This window comes from Miscanthus floridulus, chromosome 2 (assembly GCF_019320115.1).
Source record: "Miscanthus floridulus cultivar M001 chromosome 2, ASM1932011v1, whole genome shotgun sequence".
NCBI classification, from domain to species: Eukaryota; Viridiplantae; Streptophyta; class Magnoliopsida; order Poales; family Poaceae; genus Miscanthus; species Miscanthus floridulus.
In genome coordinates, this window is record NC_089581.1 from 158,365,949 (window position 1) to 158,384,921 (window position 18,973).

General features: G+C 45.6%; 3 protein-coding genes across 3 annotated transcripts; all 3 read right to left on the reverse strand.

Moving 5' to 3' along the window:
* Positions 1 to 3,538: 3,538 nt before the first annotated feature.
* LOC136540294 (probable carboxylesterase 8) lies at positions 3,539 to 5,063 on the reverse strand. Its single transcript, XM_066532297.1, has one exon. The coding sequence runs from the start codon at positions 4,946 to 4,948 to the stop codon at positions 3,974 to 3,976; it is 975 nt and encodes a 324-aa protein (XP_066388394.1). The 5' UTR covers positions 4,949 to 5,063; the 3' UTR covers positions 3,539 to 3,973.
* Positions 5,064 to 9,646: 4,583 nt separating this feature from the next.
* On the reverse strand, positions 9,647 to 14,573 carry LOC136540296 (long chain base biosynthesis protein 1a-like). The gene is made up of 13 exons (XM_066532298.1): positions 14,179 to 14,573; positions 13,759 to 13,911; positions 13,582 to 13,676; positions 13,368 to 13,459; positions 12,306 to 12,399; positions 12,156 to 12,228; positions 11,944 to 12,076; positions 11,496 to 11,670; positions 11,210 to 11,350; positions 10,926 to 11,021; positions 10,684 to 10,825; positions 10,244 to 10,371; positions 9,647 to 10,155 (listed from the first exon to the last, which is right to left on the reverse strand). Exons 2-13 carry the CDS (start codon positions 13,868 to 13,870, stop codon positions 9,982 to 9,984), a joined length of 1,455 nt encoding a protein of 484 aa, XP_066388395.1. The 5' UTR covers positions 13,871 to 13,911; positions 14,179 to 14,573; the 3' UTR covers positions 9,647 to 9,981.
* Positions 14,574 to 17,349: 2,776 nt separating this feature from the next.
* Positions 17,350 to 18,277, reverse strand: LOC136540297 (protein RADIALIS-like 3). Its single transcript, XM_066532299.1, has 2 exons — positions 17,851 to 18,277; positions 17,350 to 17,776 (listed from the first exon to the last, which is right to left on the reverse strand). The coding sequence occupies exons 1-2, from the start codon at positions 18,093 to 18,095 to the stop codon at positions 17,749 to 17,751; spliced, it is 273 nt and encodes a 90-aa protein (XP_066388396.1). The 5' UTR covers positions 18,096 to 18,277; the 3' UTR covers positions 17,350 to 17,748.
* Positions 18,278 to 18,973: the final 696 nt, after the last annotated feature.

The window sequence follows — 18,973 nt, forward strand, 5'->3', positions numbered from 1 at the left end:
TTGACAACTTTTTCAGTTGAGATCATTTACTACTTGAAAATACTGTTTGAAATTAAAATTTGAAACTGTCGAAGAACTCTTATTTCTCTTTTTAATCTCTGACTAAAACTTGTAACTAGTCTTTCTCCCTCGTACTAACTTCAAATTTAATGATTTTTTTTTCTAAAAATTTCTAAAATCATACCCTATCAATTTATTGTGTTCTTACCACTATTATTTTATCCATATTTTCATTTAACTGTGTTTTATCTATTTGAATTTTGAATTTCAAAAAATGACAACTTCAAACGTTATTTTAGAACACTAATTGATTTCAGATGAAAAAATCATGAACATAGAAGTTGCAGAATTTATCAAGATCTACAAGTTTTATTTTGGTCATTTCTTCATCCGATAAAGTGGTAATAACATTGTTCACAAAATTTACATCTCTCTTGTAGTTTCATAAACAATAAGAGGGATATATAACATTTGTGAATAATGTTACTACCACTATATCGGATGAATAAATGATCAAAATAGAAGTTGTAGATCTCAGAAAGTTATGAAACTCTATAGTTGACAACTTTTTAATTTGAAATCATCTTGTCAAGGAAAATTACGTTTGAATTTCTAAAATTTGAAATTCAAATTTTGTAAACGACCTCGGATAGAGAAATAACCAAAATAAAACTTGTAGATCTCGAAAAGTTATGAAACTTTATAGTTGACAACTTTTTAATTTGAAATCATCTTGTCAAGGAAAACTACGTTTGAATTTCAAAAAATTTAAAATTTGAATTTTTTAAACGACCTCGGATGGACAAACAGTAAAAATGAAAGTTGTAGATCTTCAAAAGTTATGGAACTTTGTAGTTGATAACTTTCTCATTTGAAATCATCTTGTCATCTAAAACTACGTTCGAATTTCTCAAATTTAAAATTCAAATTTTATAAGTGACCTCGGATGGAGAAACTACCAAAATGAAAGTTGTAGATCTCAAAAAGTTATAAAACTTTATAGTTGACAACTTTTTCATTTGAATTAGTTTAGGGCCTAAAACAATCAATTTATGCTTCGTTTTGTATAATATGTGGGAAACCAAAATAGATGGTAGACACAAGTGAATGTGAGGTGTAGTGGTAGAGGAGATGGCGCGCGAGGGAGAGGTCATGAGTTCGAATGCCAACCGACGCAAAGTGTGCAAAAATCTTGAAAAAATGCTACACTCATAGAGTGAGGTGTGTGGCTGCTGGTGGGGTCCTCCTTGGATTAAAAAAATTGCTATTTTTTTGCCCTTTTTTGTGATTTTTGAAAATTGATTTGTAGGGGCGGCTCAATATCCAACCGCCCCTACAAATCGATTTGTAGGGGCGGTCTAGGAACCGTCCTTACTAATACATGATTTGTAGAGACCCTTGCATAGGGGCAGCTGGGGAAACCGCCCCTACAAACAGTCTTCACCCGCCCCTGCAAATCCTTTTTTACGTAGTGCGTGAGGAGGGTTGGCGCACCATGCTCCATCCCGAGCTTGCACCCCCGTCCCCACCTCCCTGGGCCTGGCCGTCCGCCGCTGGATCACGCCTCGCTCACCGGATCAGGATGCCGGGATCCTAGATCCGCTAGCCCCTACCGCGAGGAGTGGCAAGAGCTAGCGGTGGCGCGGGCGACGATAGGCAGGGGCGGGGTGGCGACGACAAGCAGAGGCGACGAGTCGATGTGGCGAGCGGCGCCGGGGACTCGATTTGGAGTGTGCGGCTAGCTAGGGTTTGGTAGTTTGGCACACTGCATGTCTTTCGCACCTCTCAACTTCACAACAAATGCATACAAGAATCATATGTTTAAGTTGAAATTAACCTATAGTCAAAATAACATTCACAACTATGAGTCAATCTTTAGTCAAAATCACATATATAGAAATAATAATATACTTAGGCCTCGTTCGGCTTATCCCATATTCGACTTGTTCGGCTTCTTTTTCAGCTGAAACCGTGTTTTCCTCTCACAGCAATTCAGCAAGAACGGTGTTTTTCAGTGAGTTTGAGCCAGCCGAACGGGGCCTTAGCATTTAAATATGAGCTTAAGACTTATTTAACTTTGATTGAATTAAAATAAGTCACGTCCAATTAAAATCCAACTTCTACCACGATTACGAAACGGCTTGTGCCTTGGAGATTGAGATTCTATTTGGTTGCACCGTGCCAGCAGTGAAGGGAACTTGTGGTCATGTTTGCGTGCACTCATGGAGAATGCCTGCATTGCAATCAAGGAGGGACTCTACGTACCAAAGTGTGGTGGACAATAATATGAGCGTACGTCCCTCGCTCCAACCAATCACGAGCAGCCACGCCGCGCGCAGCAGCAGAGGACACCCCTACCGAAATGAGATTGACACTGCGCGCGTACGTGCCTCGCTCCAACGAAACACGAGCAGCCACGCCGCGCGAAGCACCAGAGGACACCCGAGGCCGCGGAGCGTGACCCACGCCGCCGACACGGAATTATGGCGATGGCGAGTGCTCCAGCACCAAGCTGCGCCGGGGATCTTGTGTCTTCCTGACTCTGAACAACAACCTGCTCGCGTCCGCTGCCCGCGGATCCGCTTTCACAGAGGGAAACGTAAGAGAGGACCCCCAACCCGGGAGCCTACTCACGCTGCCACCGCTGCCAAACTAAAACTAAGGAGCTGTTCGGTTTCTCCTCGAAAACTTTAGTTGTGGTCTCATCGAATATTTAACACATGCATGGAGTATTAAATATAAACTAATTACGAAACTAATTGCATATCTTGCGACTAATTTGCGAGACGAATCTTCTAAGCCTAATTAGTCCATGGGTTGATAATGTAGTGATACAGTAAACATGTGCTAATGACGAATTAATTAGACTTAATAAATTCGTCTCGTGAAGTACTGACGAATTCTGTAATTTTTTTTATTAGTGTCCAAACACCACATACGACACCCTCACGTGACACTTTCTAAATTCTAATCACCGCATCAGAACACTCCCTAGCAATGCTTGCGCTGCATGTGCATGTGCAACATTTACTCCTTTGTTTGACGCATTTCATTGGTGGCGGGGTACTGTTACTGTCAACGACCTAATAATGCACTGCTGCTACCTAATCCGGTGACTATGGTTATGGTTGATGCGTCATTCACCGATCTGATGTCTTCCTAATTATATTTTTCGACGAAACTTCATCAATGGTTTTGGACCTACTACTAGTACATAAACTTAATTAGGCTATGGCTAATGACCGAGAGGTCACGGTGCTTAACCCCTGCATTCATAGTTTCATGGTGTAGCGTAAGTTGTGCAATCAACTCAACTGGTATCCCCACTGCAGGACCTACATCGATTATTTTTGCATCTTTACAACCAATCCAGCTGTATGGGAACGAAGCCAACTTCTATATTTACTCTCTCTGTTTTTTTTTTTTGGCATCAGAGTTGACTGTAACATTTTCTCTCTTTCTTTTTTCTCAATGGCAAAGTTGACTGTGAAAACCTGTCAAAGGTATCAAGCATGCCAAGTTCTCAAGTACACAGGCATAATATAAAGTGCTTTCAGTTATTCAGAAATTGAAAGCAATCTCTATCAGCTATACAAATACTACAGGGTAGTAACAGATGTGGGTGCCTCTTCGTCTTGGTGTACTTCCGGTGGCCACCAACCAGCAACCACGCACAAATTCACGCCGAAATCGACCCGCGGGTAAATATAAAAAGGACACAGAAAAGAAAAAGGACGGCCAACTTGTGTAGCTATCCGGAATTGAACGAGCTCGGCACTAGTATGCCCGTGTGCCGGGTCTACCCATCGGTTGGGCGTTGGTGAGCTCGCCAGTCGCCGCTCAGCATTGTAGCATGACGATGATGATATGATATGATATGATTGAGAAGTGGCCCTTAAAAATCGGTTCAACTTGCACCGAAGTGCCGTACAGCAACCTCCACTGCGGCCCGATCGGTTTGACCATGTGTCCGTCACAGCTTGCTCATACCAACCACGTCGCCGGCGCCAGAGGAGTGGCGGCGAACGAAGTCGGCCACCTGCGCGGTGAACTCCGCGGCGCAGTTGGCCTTGAACAACTCCATCGCGTGGTACCCGGCGCCGTCGAGCCGCGCCTCCACGGCGACCCCGGCCTTGCGCAGAGCGTTGACGAGCGTCCTTGTCCGGTCCCGCGGCGGGTCCTTGCGCCGCCCGAGCACCAGGCAGGGCGGGAGCCTCCGCAGCCGCGCGGCGCCCACACGGGCGAGCATGGACTCCGGGTTGCAGTACTCGTGGTCCCGGTCCGCGCCCACGGGCAGCGCGAGCTCCCAGAGCAGGTCGTTGGCCGGCAGCGGCAGCACGCGGTCGTCCAAGGAGGCCGCCTCCGCGGGCGACCTCGCGGCGCCGCCGAGGTGCGGCTGGTTCAGGATCACCCCGCGCAGCTCCACGCCGCCGTCCGCCGCGGCCAGCGCGGCGCGGAACGCGATGCTGGCCCCGTTGTGGCTGCCCATCACGAACACGGGCCTGCCGGCGGCGGCGTGCGGGCGCGCCCACAGGACGGCGTCCGCGGCGTCCTCGAACGCCGCGGGGAGGCGGTGCTCGGGGGCCAGGCGGTAGTCCACGGACGCGACGGCCGCCGGCGCCGCGGCGGCGAGCGCCGTGCAGGTGTTGTGGAACGGCTCGGAGGCCGCGCGGAAGAGGACGTACCCGCCGCCGTGGAAGTAGACGATCAGCGGCAGCCGGTCGTGTTGGCCGCCGGACCCGGACGGCACGAAGAGGCGGAGGCCCGTGCCGGTGGCGTCGTTGAGAGGGACGTCGTTGGAGTGGACCGCAATGCGGCGAGACCCCTGGTCGTCCTCGACCGACACGGGCTCCCCGGCCGGCGCCGCGGGGAGGAGCGGCGCCTCCCCGTAGCGGCACAGCGAGCCGTCCGGGTTGAAGCGGATCTTGAGGTACTCATACGGGTCCATTGCGCCCACTGCACTGCACACCAGAGCTCTACCTCGGTGGCGAGACAACAGAAAAGTGCGTGCAGGTGCAGCGTGCGTTTACTCACCGGAACTGCTAGCGGCTGCTGGCTGAAGCTGAACTGCGGAACTGAGCTAGATCGTGGCGCTTATATACCGCGAGCGGGGGCGGGGGCTGGGCGCGCTGCGGGCCGCCTGAGTGTCCTTGCTCTGAGAGCGACGGCCAACGAACACCGAGCGCGTGCAGCGCCATACTGTTTGTGGCGCGAGTGGCCGCGGTGCGACCACGCTGGTCCTCCGTGTGGTACAGTACACCGGTACGAAGATGATTGCGCTGATGCCGCTTTGAGCTCTGCGACCTGTACTTTAGCGGATCGGAGGCCAGCAATTTTCCTTCCGTGCAGGAAATGTGGGTTTGAACACCTTACTTGTGCGCTGCCTGCCTCACTGAAAGTGGTAACGTAAAGTCATGCAGACCTGCACGGATGTACGTAGGAAAGAAAACCGTTGCAAATTCGGTTCATTTGTGCATCTCTTATGGTCGCCAGTCGCCACTCCCACCCTACCCTTTAAGCTAATGCAAAGCCGCAACGACGTGATTAGCGATCAAGATTCAGGTGACAGAAATATCTACGGATCAGACACTTGCCACTCTCTCTTTTTTTTTTAAAGGTTAGCCTGGCAGTCTGATTCTTTTTCTTATATTTTTGGGAAAAAATGACTCAGAGATTAAAGCTACCATCATAAACTCTGTTCGTTTGAGTTTATTCAGAACTACTTTTCAGTCATGGAACAATATTTTTCTCTCACAACATTTCAGCATAAATCAAATTTCAGCATAAGCGAACAGGTGATAGCACGGAACAACCACCAACCAGGCAACCACAGGACCCTACGGGGGCTAAGCTCCAGGAAACACGTTAGGATTGTCGCGTAGCAATGTCAAGTTGTTTTTAAAGCGAAACTACGTCTTAAGTTTTCAACTTAACATGAGTATTTATATTTTTTTTTATTTTATTATTTTTTTTGTGAGACCCAGAGACGCAGACGTTTGATATTTTTTTTAAGGATAAGTGACGTGGTTCGAGAAAAAAAAATAAGCGACGTGAATTTAAACTTTCAACTTGGCGCAGATATTTATATTTTTTAGATTTTTTAAGAATTATTGTGTTATTTTTAGCGAGAAGCGATTTGTTTGTCAATAGCAAAATCTGTTAATTAGTCCAGTCTTTCAATGCGTTAGTATGTATAAGTGAGTGTGCGTGCATATAGACCATCTACGCCCTGTTCATTTCGCTGAAAAAAAACCGAAACACTGTTATGATTGATTTGCTGTGAGAGAAAAATATTGTTCCAATTAAAAAACAAGTTGAAAAAGACGAATTAAAATAGAAGGGAACATGGCCTACATCTGCACTTTCGGGGGGGGGGGGGGGGGGAGTTGTTTTAAGAATTTTATAGAATGATTCCAAAGCAGACCTGCAGTACGTGGTAGCGTACCGCGCGGTGCGCGCGCGCCCGCACCGGGAACCCACATCGCATGCGGTACATATGCCACCGCTAAATCCAGCAAGCACGCCCAGGCACGCTAAACACTGTAGCGAGAGAGAGAGTTGGTGGGAGAGAGAAAGAGGAGTGAGAGGAATAAAATATGAAATAGTATGTATAGAGTATAGGATAGAGATAACACGTGTGCGGGAGAAATGAGTATAGAGTAGAGAATCTCGATGACTAAGATAGAATATTCCTTTTAAGAGATGGAAATATAGGTCGACGAGTGCGGATAGCCGAAGGTCCGGGTAGCTGACCTGGACACCTTTATATTTTCTCCGGCCACTGCTGAAGACAATCAGTCTCGAAAACCAATCAGCCTGTTCGGTTGGCTGGTTCATATCGTTGCTGATTCGTGAAGAAGTACTGCTGACTGGTTTGTGTGAGAGAAAAATACTATTCTAACTAAAAATTTATAATCGTTTACGACGAGCCATAGCCAAATGAACCGGCTGAATAACGCGACCGACAGCTCGTGAGCACGATGTCTGTACTTGCACGATGAGCCCCGATCATCTACTCTACCCACTGATGGAAAAAAGAGCCGCCCAGATCCATGCGCCTACGGACGGAGTGGAGGCGCCACTCACCGGCAGTCTTCACGGCTCCGACCGCAGAAGCGACGCCCGGCCGTCCCCATTTCTGGCATGTGGCCGGATGCTTTTTTACTGGATCGGAAACGACGGGCGTTTATCTGCGCTTCCCCGTGTCCACACCGGGGAATGAGTGGCTGCGATCGAGACCCGGTTCCGGCGGTTGGGTTGGGCGCCCTTTATTACCGGCCGCCAGGAGCGGTAGCGGTGTATGGCGGCGCGCGCGAGGACGACGACCCCCGCCGGCCAAACTCGTGCGCCGTGCACGGAGGACGGTTGACGCAGCGGCTGGCGGCCTGGCGTGAAGGACTGGAGGTGTTCAATGTTCGACGACCCCCGCCGGCCAAACTCGTGCGCCGTGCACGGAGGACGGTTGACGCAGCGGCTGGCGGCCTGGCGTGAAGGACTGGAGGTGTTCAATGTTTGTCCAGGTCTCTTCCGCATGTGGAACAATGCAGGGTCGTTGTCGAAGTCGGGGCCGACCGGCCGAGGAGGGCACCACGTGCTGCCCGGGGCCGGACCGCCGGAGCCCTGAGCCCGGGGAAATGCAGCGGAGACCGGAGCCACAGGCATATGTCTATACGTAATTATGTATGCATGTAACATATATGAGTAAAATTTAGAAAGAAAAAAATTACGTATAAATTTAAGAGGATTACAACTCTCGGCTACGTTCAGCTGTCATTATAAACCGGCTTATAAGTTGACTTATCAGTCCCTACAATATTTTTCTCTCCCAACAAATTAGTCGTATAAATCAGCACAAATAATTTATAAACCAGCCGAACATAGCCCGTGTGATAGTAAATTATATATGCGTAAAGATGGTCTCGACAGAACTTTTTTCTAAGGTCGGCGCCGGGAGATGCGAGATCCATTTTTCCCATGTGCAGCGTCGTAGCCTGCTGAGCAGGCCACATGCGCATTGCCCATGTGTTTGGTCAGCGAACTTGGATGAAAAGTCTCTTCTTAAGTTCTTTTGTCCTTTCTTGCGAGTTGCCCCTCATAAAAAAATCACAAGGTAAGTCGTGAGCTATGGTTCATTCTCAACATCTAGTTTTAATTTAACTATGTGAATGATGGTCATTTCAAACTCCTGGAGAACACACAAAAACGTTTTACAGACACGCCTAAGTGCTTGCAGGATGCCATTTAATAAGCGCATGTGCGGGTTATCTGTTTTCTGACTAAGGCCTGGTTTAGTTCTAAAAAATTTTCACCCCAAACTATCATATTGAATCTTGCGGCACATGCATAGAGTATTAAATATAGACGAAAAAAAACTAATTGCACAGTTTGGTTGAAAATCATGAGACGAATGTTTTAAGACTAATTAGTCCATGATTAGCCATAAGTGCTACAGTAACTACCATACGCTAATGACGGATTAATTAGGCTTAATAAATTCGTCTCGCAGTTTCCAGACGAGCTATGTAATTAGTTTTTTTTATTAGTATTCGAAAACCTCTTCCAATATCCCCGAAACATTCGATGTGACATCCAAAAATTTTCATTTCGCGAACTAAACGCAGCTCTAACACTTGAGTCATCTCAGTCATTCAGTCGATGAGCGTAAATAATGGGCTTCCAATAAAAAGGAACAAACAGCTCGTACGTGGATTCAGATACTCCAAGATGGCCACTCAGCCACTGTCAGGTGAGGTTGCAGGAAAAAATCATTACTATATACTCCGAGATGCCGAGATGTACATTACAGCACACACTACTATTCTCCAACATCACTGTTCTACAAAAATTTATTTTGCAAGTACGGTAGGTACGAGCAACAAGGTGAATCCAAATCTAAACCAAACACACACATGACACAACCTACGGGGTACGGGCCTAGACCACACAGCACGAAGACAAAGAGGTCGCTTTCGTCTTCCAATGGAATCCGGCATGGATAAAAAAAGTAAGCCCTTGTTTAGTTGGATCTCAAATTCCAAAAAAAAAATGCTACAATACTTGTCACATCGAATGTTTGTGGTCCGTGTACGGAGCATTAAATGTAGATGAAAAAAAGCTAATTGCACAGTTTGGTGGAAAATTGCGAGACGAACGTTTTGAACCTAATTAGTCCATGTTTAAACACTAATTGCCAAATAAAAACGAAAATGCTACAGTAGCCCCAAATTCTAACTTCCTGTAACTAAAAAAAAGGGCTAATCTGAAAGAACCAGCCTCGAGGATTGGGAAAGCGAGGAGATGTCTTTTTCAAGTATGGCCAGCAGATATAAATGGGCGGATTCCAATGGGAAGTTGCGGATTCCAATGGGAAGTTTCCACCTATCCAGATTCCGCTCCTCCGATGTCACAATGAAAGAATGTGCATGAACAGGATTGTCATCTTGCGCCCTGTTGGTTTGGGCTTGTCTAACTAATAAACCATGACTGAAAATACTGTTAACTAATTTGGTGTAAGAAAAAAATACTGTTCGTTGACTAAAAAAGTACAACTTATAAGCTAAACATGCTCAAACGAACATGGCGTTGGTCAATGAGACAATGGGTCTAATTAACAACACAGCTGAGGTGGGTGTTGCAATTGTTTGAAAATGCAAGTCCGTTCATATTCCGATAAAAAAGAACAGCTCGTATGTGGATTCAGACAGGCAAGACGCGTGGCATAATTTGTGGGTGAGGTTACAGGGGAAATCATCACTGCATGGAAATTAGCAAGATGTACAGCACAGACTCACTATTCTTCAACACCACTATTCTACAAAAAATTATTTTGCAAGTACTATGGGTATGAGCAACAACAAGGTGAATTCATAACATGTAGAAATGTGCAGGTTATGTACATTTACCAAACACACACACACGGCCAAGAGTACAAAGCGCGTAGAAAATGGAAGGCTTTCGGTCTTCAAGGGAATCCGATGTGGATCAATAGTCTGAAAGAACTGATGCAGAAACCCTCTTCAAGGATGAGGAAAGCCTGGAGATGTCTGATTCAGTATGTCCAGCTGATACAAACAGGCGGATTCCAAGGGGAAGTTTGCACCTATCCAGATTTGACTTCTTTGATGTCACAATGAAGACTGAATCTTCCTTCAAGACCTGTGGGGGAAAGAATGTGTAAACAGATGCTTGCGAAAAGTCATATAAACTGCAGCTTGAAATTCTATTAGAGTTGATTCGAACTTACCTTGTCAGCAATAGTTTCAAGAAGATCTAGATCAGTGGTAGGAGAACCAGTCGATTTGTTCAGCTTAAGGAAGATGATAGGCGACAGAACATGGCTGGAAATTTCAAGCCCTGGAGTATCTGATAGTTCTGCAGAGTGAATACAAAGAGTGTTGAGATGGTGGCCACCAGTTGGTTACGTAGTAAGTTGGAAATCGTGTTGACAGTAGTTATGGCTTGTATTTGTTTCACAACTTAATTACGTTTTCCCTGGTATAGGAACCTAGAGCTCAGACGGAAAATAAGTTGCATTGTAATTCACTATGGCTTCTGTATACTTTAAAAGTTAGCAGTTAGTTGCCTCGGTGTTATGCCCATATTTTTCCACATTAACCCAGAAAAATGAACAAATAAGTACGGCCTGGTCAAAGAAATAGTTAATTGACAATAGAATCAGCTTACTTTTATGCAAAAGAGCAATATTGCTCCTTAGGTTTGCAAGAACTGAGGGATTCTCCTCCAGGTAGTTGACGGCAGAAACAGCAGCACTGGCAAGATAAGGTGGCAGAGATGCAGAGAAAACATACCCAGAGCTGCTTAGACGCTGCAAAATTTTATATATCCTTGGTCAGATAATAAAACACTAAACTACAAGAGTTTCTACATAAGAAAGCAACGTTCCATCAATCTGGAATTGCATCTACCTGATGATCAACAACTCTGACACTTCCTGAACAAAAGCCACCATCAGTAGCTAATGCATTTCCCATTCCAGCAGTGATGATATCAATTTTTTCAATCTGCACAAGCATGAGAGTTTCAGAAAAGGGAAGAATGTGCTTAAGAAATCCAGTAAGTACTAGATCCATATTCTATGAACCAATTGGTGACTGCCCAGAAAACTGTGCAATATAAAGCTTGTTTTTTATTTTACACCATTCCAGTATCACGGTGAAACATTTAGAACAGCTGAAGGCAAAACACTCACAGGAACTCCATAATGTTCAGCAAGGCCACGCCCAGACTTGCCAAGCACTCCAAAAGAATGGCTCTCCTCCAGAATAACACGGAACCGATATTTCTCCTTCAACCTGACAATCTCATCCAAGGGGGCAATTTGGCCAGAATTCTGTGTTCACAAACCATGACAACTGTAAGAACGAATTGCCTAGGTTGTATAGGTTGAATTGACATCTTATGTTCCAAACTTTCATAAGGACATATGAAAAAAGCCAGCACAAATCGACACAAAACAATCAAAAAAGGCACTGCACCTGGTAAATGGATTCTACAACAATGTAGCGTCTAATCTTTTCAGCACGTTTATTTCCACAAGTAAGTTTTTCCAAAGTGCTTGCAAGTGAAGCCATATCATTGTGCTTGAAGTACACCACAGTGCTTCTTGATAGATGGAGACCATTTTGCACTGCCCAGTGAACACCCTCATCACTGCAATCACATCAAATATTGGTGCAAATTTAGCAAGGGAACAGTCGAAGAGAAAGAAAAAAAATAACAGAAAAAACTACCCAGGTATAATTAACTGACAGAGGAATATCAATTCATCAATAGAGACAAGAAAGACGCGACAATGTTGTGCTAAAGCTGAGCTGGATAAATTCATATGTCTAAAAGCCAAGCATGCGGATATCAATACAATAAACAAGTCAAAGTTTCATAAATACTTGTGAATTTCATAAATTTTTAATAAGGTGAACTTACGCGACTATGATATCTCCTTTCTTACAGAAGGCAGGTATCACACTGAATATTGTAGAAATCCCATATGAATACAGAATGGAGTCTGGAGTCCCCAGGAAATTAGCTATTTTTGACTCACAGTCAAGATGAACATCTGCAGGAATACATTGAAAAGTTAAGTTCCTCCTCTATACTTGCAACCAAGGTGATTGTCTGTGGATGATAGTACAAACCAATTGTTCCATAAAAGCCACGTGGACCACAAGACCCAACACCATATTTCTCCAGTGAACCAATGCAAGAATCCTGAAAGCCATTCACTTTGTTTAGATATTTCAAAAAAAGATGTTGAAACATTGTCAAGCAATAGACTTGTCTCTTACAATAATCTTTTCGTTGCCAATTAAACCGAGGTAGTTTGCTGATGCAAAGTTCACAACTTCTTTACCATCAACAATCGTATGTGGTCCAGCGGCACTGTATAAAAGCAGAATAGAAGGGTTCACTCTGATCCTCAGAAGTTAATAAGATGCAATCATAACTACTTCACACCATAAACATTTGCAATCTATACTGCGTGCATATTTGTAACACAAAACTAGAAATGCCTGAAGAAAATTCTGGTGAATTCAATGATATACACAGATAACTCAAACGGATTTCAGGGGATATTCAACAAAAAAAATATTCCATGTATAGGAGTGTCTTCAGATAGAGCACTGTTATCACAAGGGATGTTCAATAGCTATCCCTATAACAGAGAGATAAAATGCCATCATAGTATGCACACTGGTAGGAACTACTGACTAGGAGAGCATATCATTGATGAAATTCCTGTTTTATTAGCGCAATGCATCCTAAGAAACAACATTACATTGGCAACTACATGAAGGTACAAGCTTATATTGTGATGTCATGAAACCCTCCTAAGAAATAAGATTAGCGATATACATCTGGCAGCATACATTAGATGCTTTGATGATCCTACTGATATCAGAGAAGAGAGAATACAATCCAAGAAGCATGTAGCCATGTAGGCATTTGGGTAGCAAGGGAAAATGATACCCTATGTGATTCAAGGTGTCCCTTGCTGCTTATTCATGAGTACATGGTCTAAATGTCATATAACCTAGCGAGTAAATGTTCCAGATCAATAGGTCCCACACATGGCACTATTAAGTTAAGTGAAACTAGTATAAGAACTGCACTAACAGTCCCACAATTTCAAGAGTGAGACCACCCAGTTAATCCATAGATATGAAATGATATGTAGGATTGCTCATGCAACAGCAACCACATTGTACCCTATTTATTTGTGAATTTATTTTAAGCACAAAATACTTTAGACTGATATAAGTTTCCAACACCAATGGGTCAACAACTGGTTTGAAGTAACAATCTAGTATGACTCCATTGGAAACCAAGCTATAGTGCAAACTGCAAACCTTTCCAACATTGGAGTATCTATTCTGGCCCCTTCCTTGATTGGAGGGCATAGCGGCTCTGGCTCCCACTCATCACATAGCTCATCAATCTCCTGCAGAGACAAAATGCTAGCATTCAGTGATATGATTCATGAAGCGACGACAAGAACTATATTTTCCACTATTAAGTAGTAACTGGTTCTAGTAGTTAGGAACGAGCAGAAGAACACCTGACCTTTTCAGTGAGTGGTTTCTTTGGTGGTTTGTAGCTCTTCCTGGAGAGCTGAAACACTATGACTGCAATAAGCAGCCCTTCCACGACCAAGTGCCCTGAAAAATCACGTCGCCACTGAATGTGAGACACTAAGCCCAACCAACCCATCTTATGAATCGATGTGAAAAGAAGGATTACCATCAATATGGACCCCAAAGACGACTGCACGGGCAAAGGGGGCATTGAACGCAGCCGAGACACGGGCGAGCGCCGCCGCTGTGGCATTCACAACGGGCAATGCTATGTCCATGTCCCCAGGAGCTTCCCTGAGGAACTGTTAGCGCCCTGAATCTGCCAACCAAGCAGTTTCAATCAGTCAGATCGATCGCCGAACCAGGTACGGCGGGCTTAACAGCTGAACCCCTTTCGAATTCTCGGGAAACAAACAGACCACCATCTACTGCTCCCCTGCGCACAGCAAGGGAATCCGCGACGAATTGGACGGCCTGGAGAGACCCCCCATCCCAGCAACAGAGATTCGGGTTTGATCGGCAGCACTGGTAAGATCCAGCAGGAGAACACCAACGACTCATCCAAGCAAAGCTAGGGCTTCCTTACCGAGAAAAGGAAGGAATCGATCCCAAGTCCGGTCGGATCTCCGCGCCGCGCTGTCGAGAAGAGGAGGACAAACAGCTACAATTTCCTCCGATGTGGCGACTTCGCTTCAGCGGGAGGAGCTTGGAGGCGCGCTTTCGCCGGCGACGGGTCGACGAATGGGCCCGGGAGCCAGGCGGGGAGTAGGCGCCGGTGAGTCGGGTTCGAGCAGTGGAGCGATGGATTCGAGGCGGTGGTGGTCAGTGTAGTCCCGACGGGGTTGCAATATAAAGGGGGGCGGGGAGGGAGACGACGACGCGGTGGACAAAGAGAGGGAGGAGACCAGTGGGTTTGCGCGGGCTGCCTCCCGGGCGGCGGTCGTCTTTGGCTGGCGGCTGGCTGGGCTCGACTTCTGGCCTTGCGGAGCTCGTCCCTTTCGTTTCGTTCAACCTGGGCGTCCGGGCCAGCCAGCGTTGATCCAATGAGGCAATGATGATGATCCGTGTGGTGTGGCAGTGGTCAATCCTGGCTGATGATATCCCTTTTTCTACATCTTCTGCTGGGCTTGGCTTTTTTAGTTTTAAAAACTTTTAATTAGTGGTTAGTTAACCGCCTGGCTTCAGTTCAGAGGTAGTAGTACTACTCCTTCAGCAGCGTCGTAGCCTCGCTGGACAGGACTTGCCTGATGTCATGTCGTGTGGTGTTTTGACGTGGTTGCATGGGGCGGACTGATTCAACTAGAGGGGGCAGAGGAAAATAACGTGGAACGAACGATTGATTAGTCATTGTGCGAGAGCAGAGCTCGCTTGGGTGATAAGCCATTACTGAAAATATTGTTGACTGATTTGTTGTGAGAGAGAAATATTGTTCGTTGGCTGAAAAAGTATGACTTATAAGCCAAGCGAACAGGGCGTTGGATTGCTCGGTCAATTTTGAAGCCTTGGAGGCGTTATAAAAAAAAAATCCTAAAGCACATATCTATGACCTCTATTATTTGGTTTTTGCAATAGCATTGCTGCTATGTTAGCATTCCAGACATTTGTTTAAACTGACAGGTCATATTAGTGGCACATTTGTTCTGTGTCTATGGCCTTTCTTTAATCCTGAACGGATGGTTATTGGAATTTCGACTTGTTTTTGGAGAAATTTGACACAACATTTTTCTTTAACAAAAGTCACTAGTTGACAATGTTACCAGTACATATACTCGTACGTTGCAATAGGACATACAATTTATTATGTGTTGCTTGTGCCAATAATAGTGAGCTAGCTATTGTTGGATTTAATTGGACTTGGCTCAACCTTAAATAAAAAAAAGTTCAAAGCCCATAATAAATGCTAGTATAATAAAGGATTAGTTCCATACTAGAAATTAGAAGATGATTTTAATCAACTTAAATACATGGTTATTGCATGCATCTATTATGAGTTTAAGAAAGATAAAACATGAGCCACATGCCCACGTACGCGTCGTAGTATAACGAACGAGTTTGAATGGCCATGCCAAGAGATGAGTGATGCGCAACAACAATGAAAGTTTTGTGGCTCCAAACTCAAGTGAGAAGTGACTAGTGCGGGAGGGAGGGAGGGACTAACATACAGGGGAGAGAGGTTCTTTCTTCGCTCTTTCATGTCAGGTGGAGTGAAGGGTTTGACTTTACTTATATATTTTTTTAGATAAGGGAGCAAAGTTCTAGACTGACTTTATATATATATATACCCTATTTCAAATGCGTGGATACATCAAACGTCTTATGAGGCCATGTCCAATGCGCCAGCATGGTTGGTGACTCTGTCATGCCGGTAAGAAGAAATCTGACTTGGAGCCTTTGAAGTGAGAGAAGGAAAAATAGTAGCTTACAAGGTGGTAGTAGTACATGCAGAGGCACTCATAGCCTCAGGAGAGAGAGAGGGAGAGAGAGAAAGAGAAAGAGAAAAATGTAAAAGACTGTTGTATTCTTACTTTTTTTTTATCCATCCATGTGACTTGTATTGTAGCATTGCGGTCTTATTAGTGGTTTGTAAATACATGTTGTCTTCTCTCTTCTAAGGTCACCACTTCGCATTGGACATGGACTAAGCGACCAAATTTTTGGAAGAACCTGAAGGAGATATTCCTACACTCCAAACAATGTTTTAATCCGAAATAATCAAATAATGTAATGGGGAATCCTTTTCACCCCGATCGTTAGCCCATTCTCATAGGCTCTTTGGTTTGGGAAATGAGTGAGCTCATCATTTATTCATTCCTACTTTTTTCTAGTTTGTGAAATAGAATGGGTTAATGTATTATCACCTCATTTCTCACAAGCTAATAATTAATACTAGTATAAGAAATCAAGTTATTTCACCAAATTTAAGGAATCGACTTATGATACACCACCTCATTTAAGATGGAGATATTCCTCAAACCAAACACTGTATAACTAGATGGCTAGCTGACTCTGTCATTGAGTATTGCAGTACTGGGCCGAGTGGGTTGGAAGATTCTAAATGGGCTGGGCTCATGCGCGTTTCACTGATCCGTTTGCAATCTAGTTAATACAATTTTTTTTATTATATATAGGACCAGAAGGCCTGATTCGAGGCCGAGCTAACAGAGCAGTAGAGCACCTCCTTCAGCCTGCAGGAGATACCCCTACGACTTGCCTAGCCAAACAAACAATTGCCTCCAATTCGCAATCGCAAATCAAGAGAGGAACTACCTCGACAAAGATTTATTTGCACTGCACGTGAGTTTACCAAGACGCAAAAGGTGAATATATAATGTTGACATACTTCACAAAATATGTCTCTTTCTGCGGAAATGGCGAATCCTGCTACATGCGCTTCACACTTTCGCTAGCTAAGCTTGTGGTGTGGTGCAGACGGCGACGGTGAAAAGATGGCCTGGCCGGGAGCGAGAGAGATCATCCTGCATCCTGTTTTGTGGTGTCTATCCAGTAGTGTATCTGTAACATGGAATATGCGAGTGTCATTGCATTTTTATTACATATTAATTTTCAACCTTTACCTTTTGTATAAGATCGATAAAGATGGAAAGGTGGTGTTCCCAGCAATGAAAAAGAAAAGAAAAGAAAAGAAGGCGAGGTGCTTTCCTGTTAAGAAAGGAGTAACGAAATAACCAAAAATACTGGGGCAAAATCTTCACTCAAGATTCTAAGAACGATATATCGCAACTCGCAAGACCAGTCAGACAATTGCAAATCATAGCTGATTGATTATGAGCATCAAACATTACAAGGGCAAATTAAGGAGCAGGCTTTACATGTAGTGCAATACGCATAAGACGATCGAGGAGCACTACTGCATCCCCGCCCCGCCCTTTTCTACATGGCATCAGCAGCAGCTACTAGCAGGGGCTATGCGCCCGTGCTCCTCGCACTCACAAGTCACAATACACAAACTGAACAGAAAGCTTAATTCTGCACAACACCACATACTTGTGCACACTTGCATGCATGCCTATATATCCATAATTACACACAGGCACACGAACACACATATCTCAGGATTCACGTACGTACATGACGAACAATCATTGCACGCGCGCGCGGCGTGCTGGTGTGGCGGTGTTTCCCGGCCGGCTGGCGCTCATCTCTGCGGCCGGTTGGCCCTGCCCCTGCGAAATCATATCGAACCACATGTACGTGTAAATTAGGCAGGCATTCATATGCACGCGAAGTGACGACGCACCTGTTGTTGTTCCCGTTGTTGCCGTTGCGGGCGCCGGCGTTGGGGTTGGGGTTGGGGTTGCCGTAGCCGCCGGACTCGATGTCGCCGACGTCATTGACGAGGTAGGCGTAGTGGCGCCTCGCGTCCTCGGCGGTCTTCCCGCCGCCCACTGCGGCGGCCACGAGCTCCCATCGCCTGGGCGTGTCCCGGTCGTAGGTGGCCAGCGCGCGCTCGAACACCGCGTTCTCACTGTCGCTCCAAGACATGATGATAGCTACTAGATCCCTCCTCTCGCAGCTCTCTCTTCTTACTGCACGCTAGGTGATGACCACGTCTAGCTCGCCTCAGCTGGATCCTGCTTAGGTTGATCTGTATGTGTTGCTTCGAACCGGGCATTCGGTGGTTGATGGTATTTATAGAGGGACAAAGATAGGCTTTCTCGCAACATGGGTCTAATTAATTAAAACCTCCACCTCCTACATATATGCTAATATGCATGCTACATACGCTGCAACAATGCAAATCGATCGGCATAGCATAATAGTCATGATGCTATGCTACTACATGTATTATTGTAAGAGGCTAGTTGCTAAAGCTCAATGCGAAGAGGGTTCGGGAAGTAAAACAAGTGCAAATTGTGGGATAGGGGCTTGTAATGGCAGGTATCCGATGAGCGAGCTGATTGGCGGACGTTTTATTCGGCAGACGTATCGAGGCTTTAGGCGATGGCATTATTTTAACAGCAGCTTGCCTTTCTGTTAAATGGTTGCCAGATCACAGGGATCGATGCCGCCCTTTCTTTCATGCTTTACCTGCCGGGCAAATAGCTTGCGGCCTTCCACAGTTCCACTAAAGTTCAAGGGCATCTTTGAGGGGGAAGTTGACGCGTGACCCATCGCGCTGTCGAGCGAGTGCGCGAGCCAGCCGCCGTCGCCACCGCCGCTGCCGCCCACCGCCCCACCACGGTGCGGTACGGTATCGCCGGAGCTCCACGGATCCTGCTGCGCCCGCGGCGGCCTCCTCCTTCCCCTCTCACTTCCCGCCGCTGCCATGGTCATGGGCGCCCCTGCCTCAATCTGGCCTCGCTACCTCCTACAATGTCGGAACCTAACCGCCACCCTCACAGTTAGAATTTTAGGCGTGT

Bases quoted from the DNA above. Each gene is read 5' to 3' on its own strand.
- LOC136540294 (XM_066532297.1), bottom strand. From the start codon at position 4,948: ATGGACCCGTATGAGTACCTCAAGATCCGCTTCAACCCGGACGGCTCG.
- LOC136540296 (XM_066532298.1), bottom strand. From the start codon at position 13,870: ATGGACATAGCATTGCCCGTTGTGAATGCCACAGCGGCGGCGCTCGCC. The intron at 10,372-10,683 runs GTAAGCTGATTC...TTCACTCTGCAG, and splicing joins TATTGCTCTTTTGCATAAAA to AACTATCAGATACTCCAGGG. The intron at 10,156-10,243 runs GTAAGTTCGAAT...TTTCCCCCACAG, and splicing joins TTGAAACTATTGCTGACAAG to GTCTTGAAGGAAGATTCAGT.
- LOC136540297 (XM_066532299.1), bottom strand. From the start codon at position 18,095: ATGTCTTGGAGCGACAGTGAGAACGCGGTGTTCGAGCGCGCGCTGGCC. The intron at 17,777-17,850 runs GTGCGTCGTCAC...ATGATTTCGCAG, and splicing joins AACAACGGGAACAACAACAG to GGGCAGGGCCAACCGGCCGC.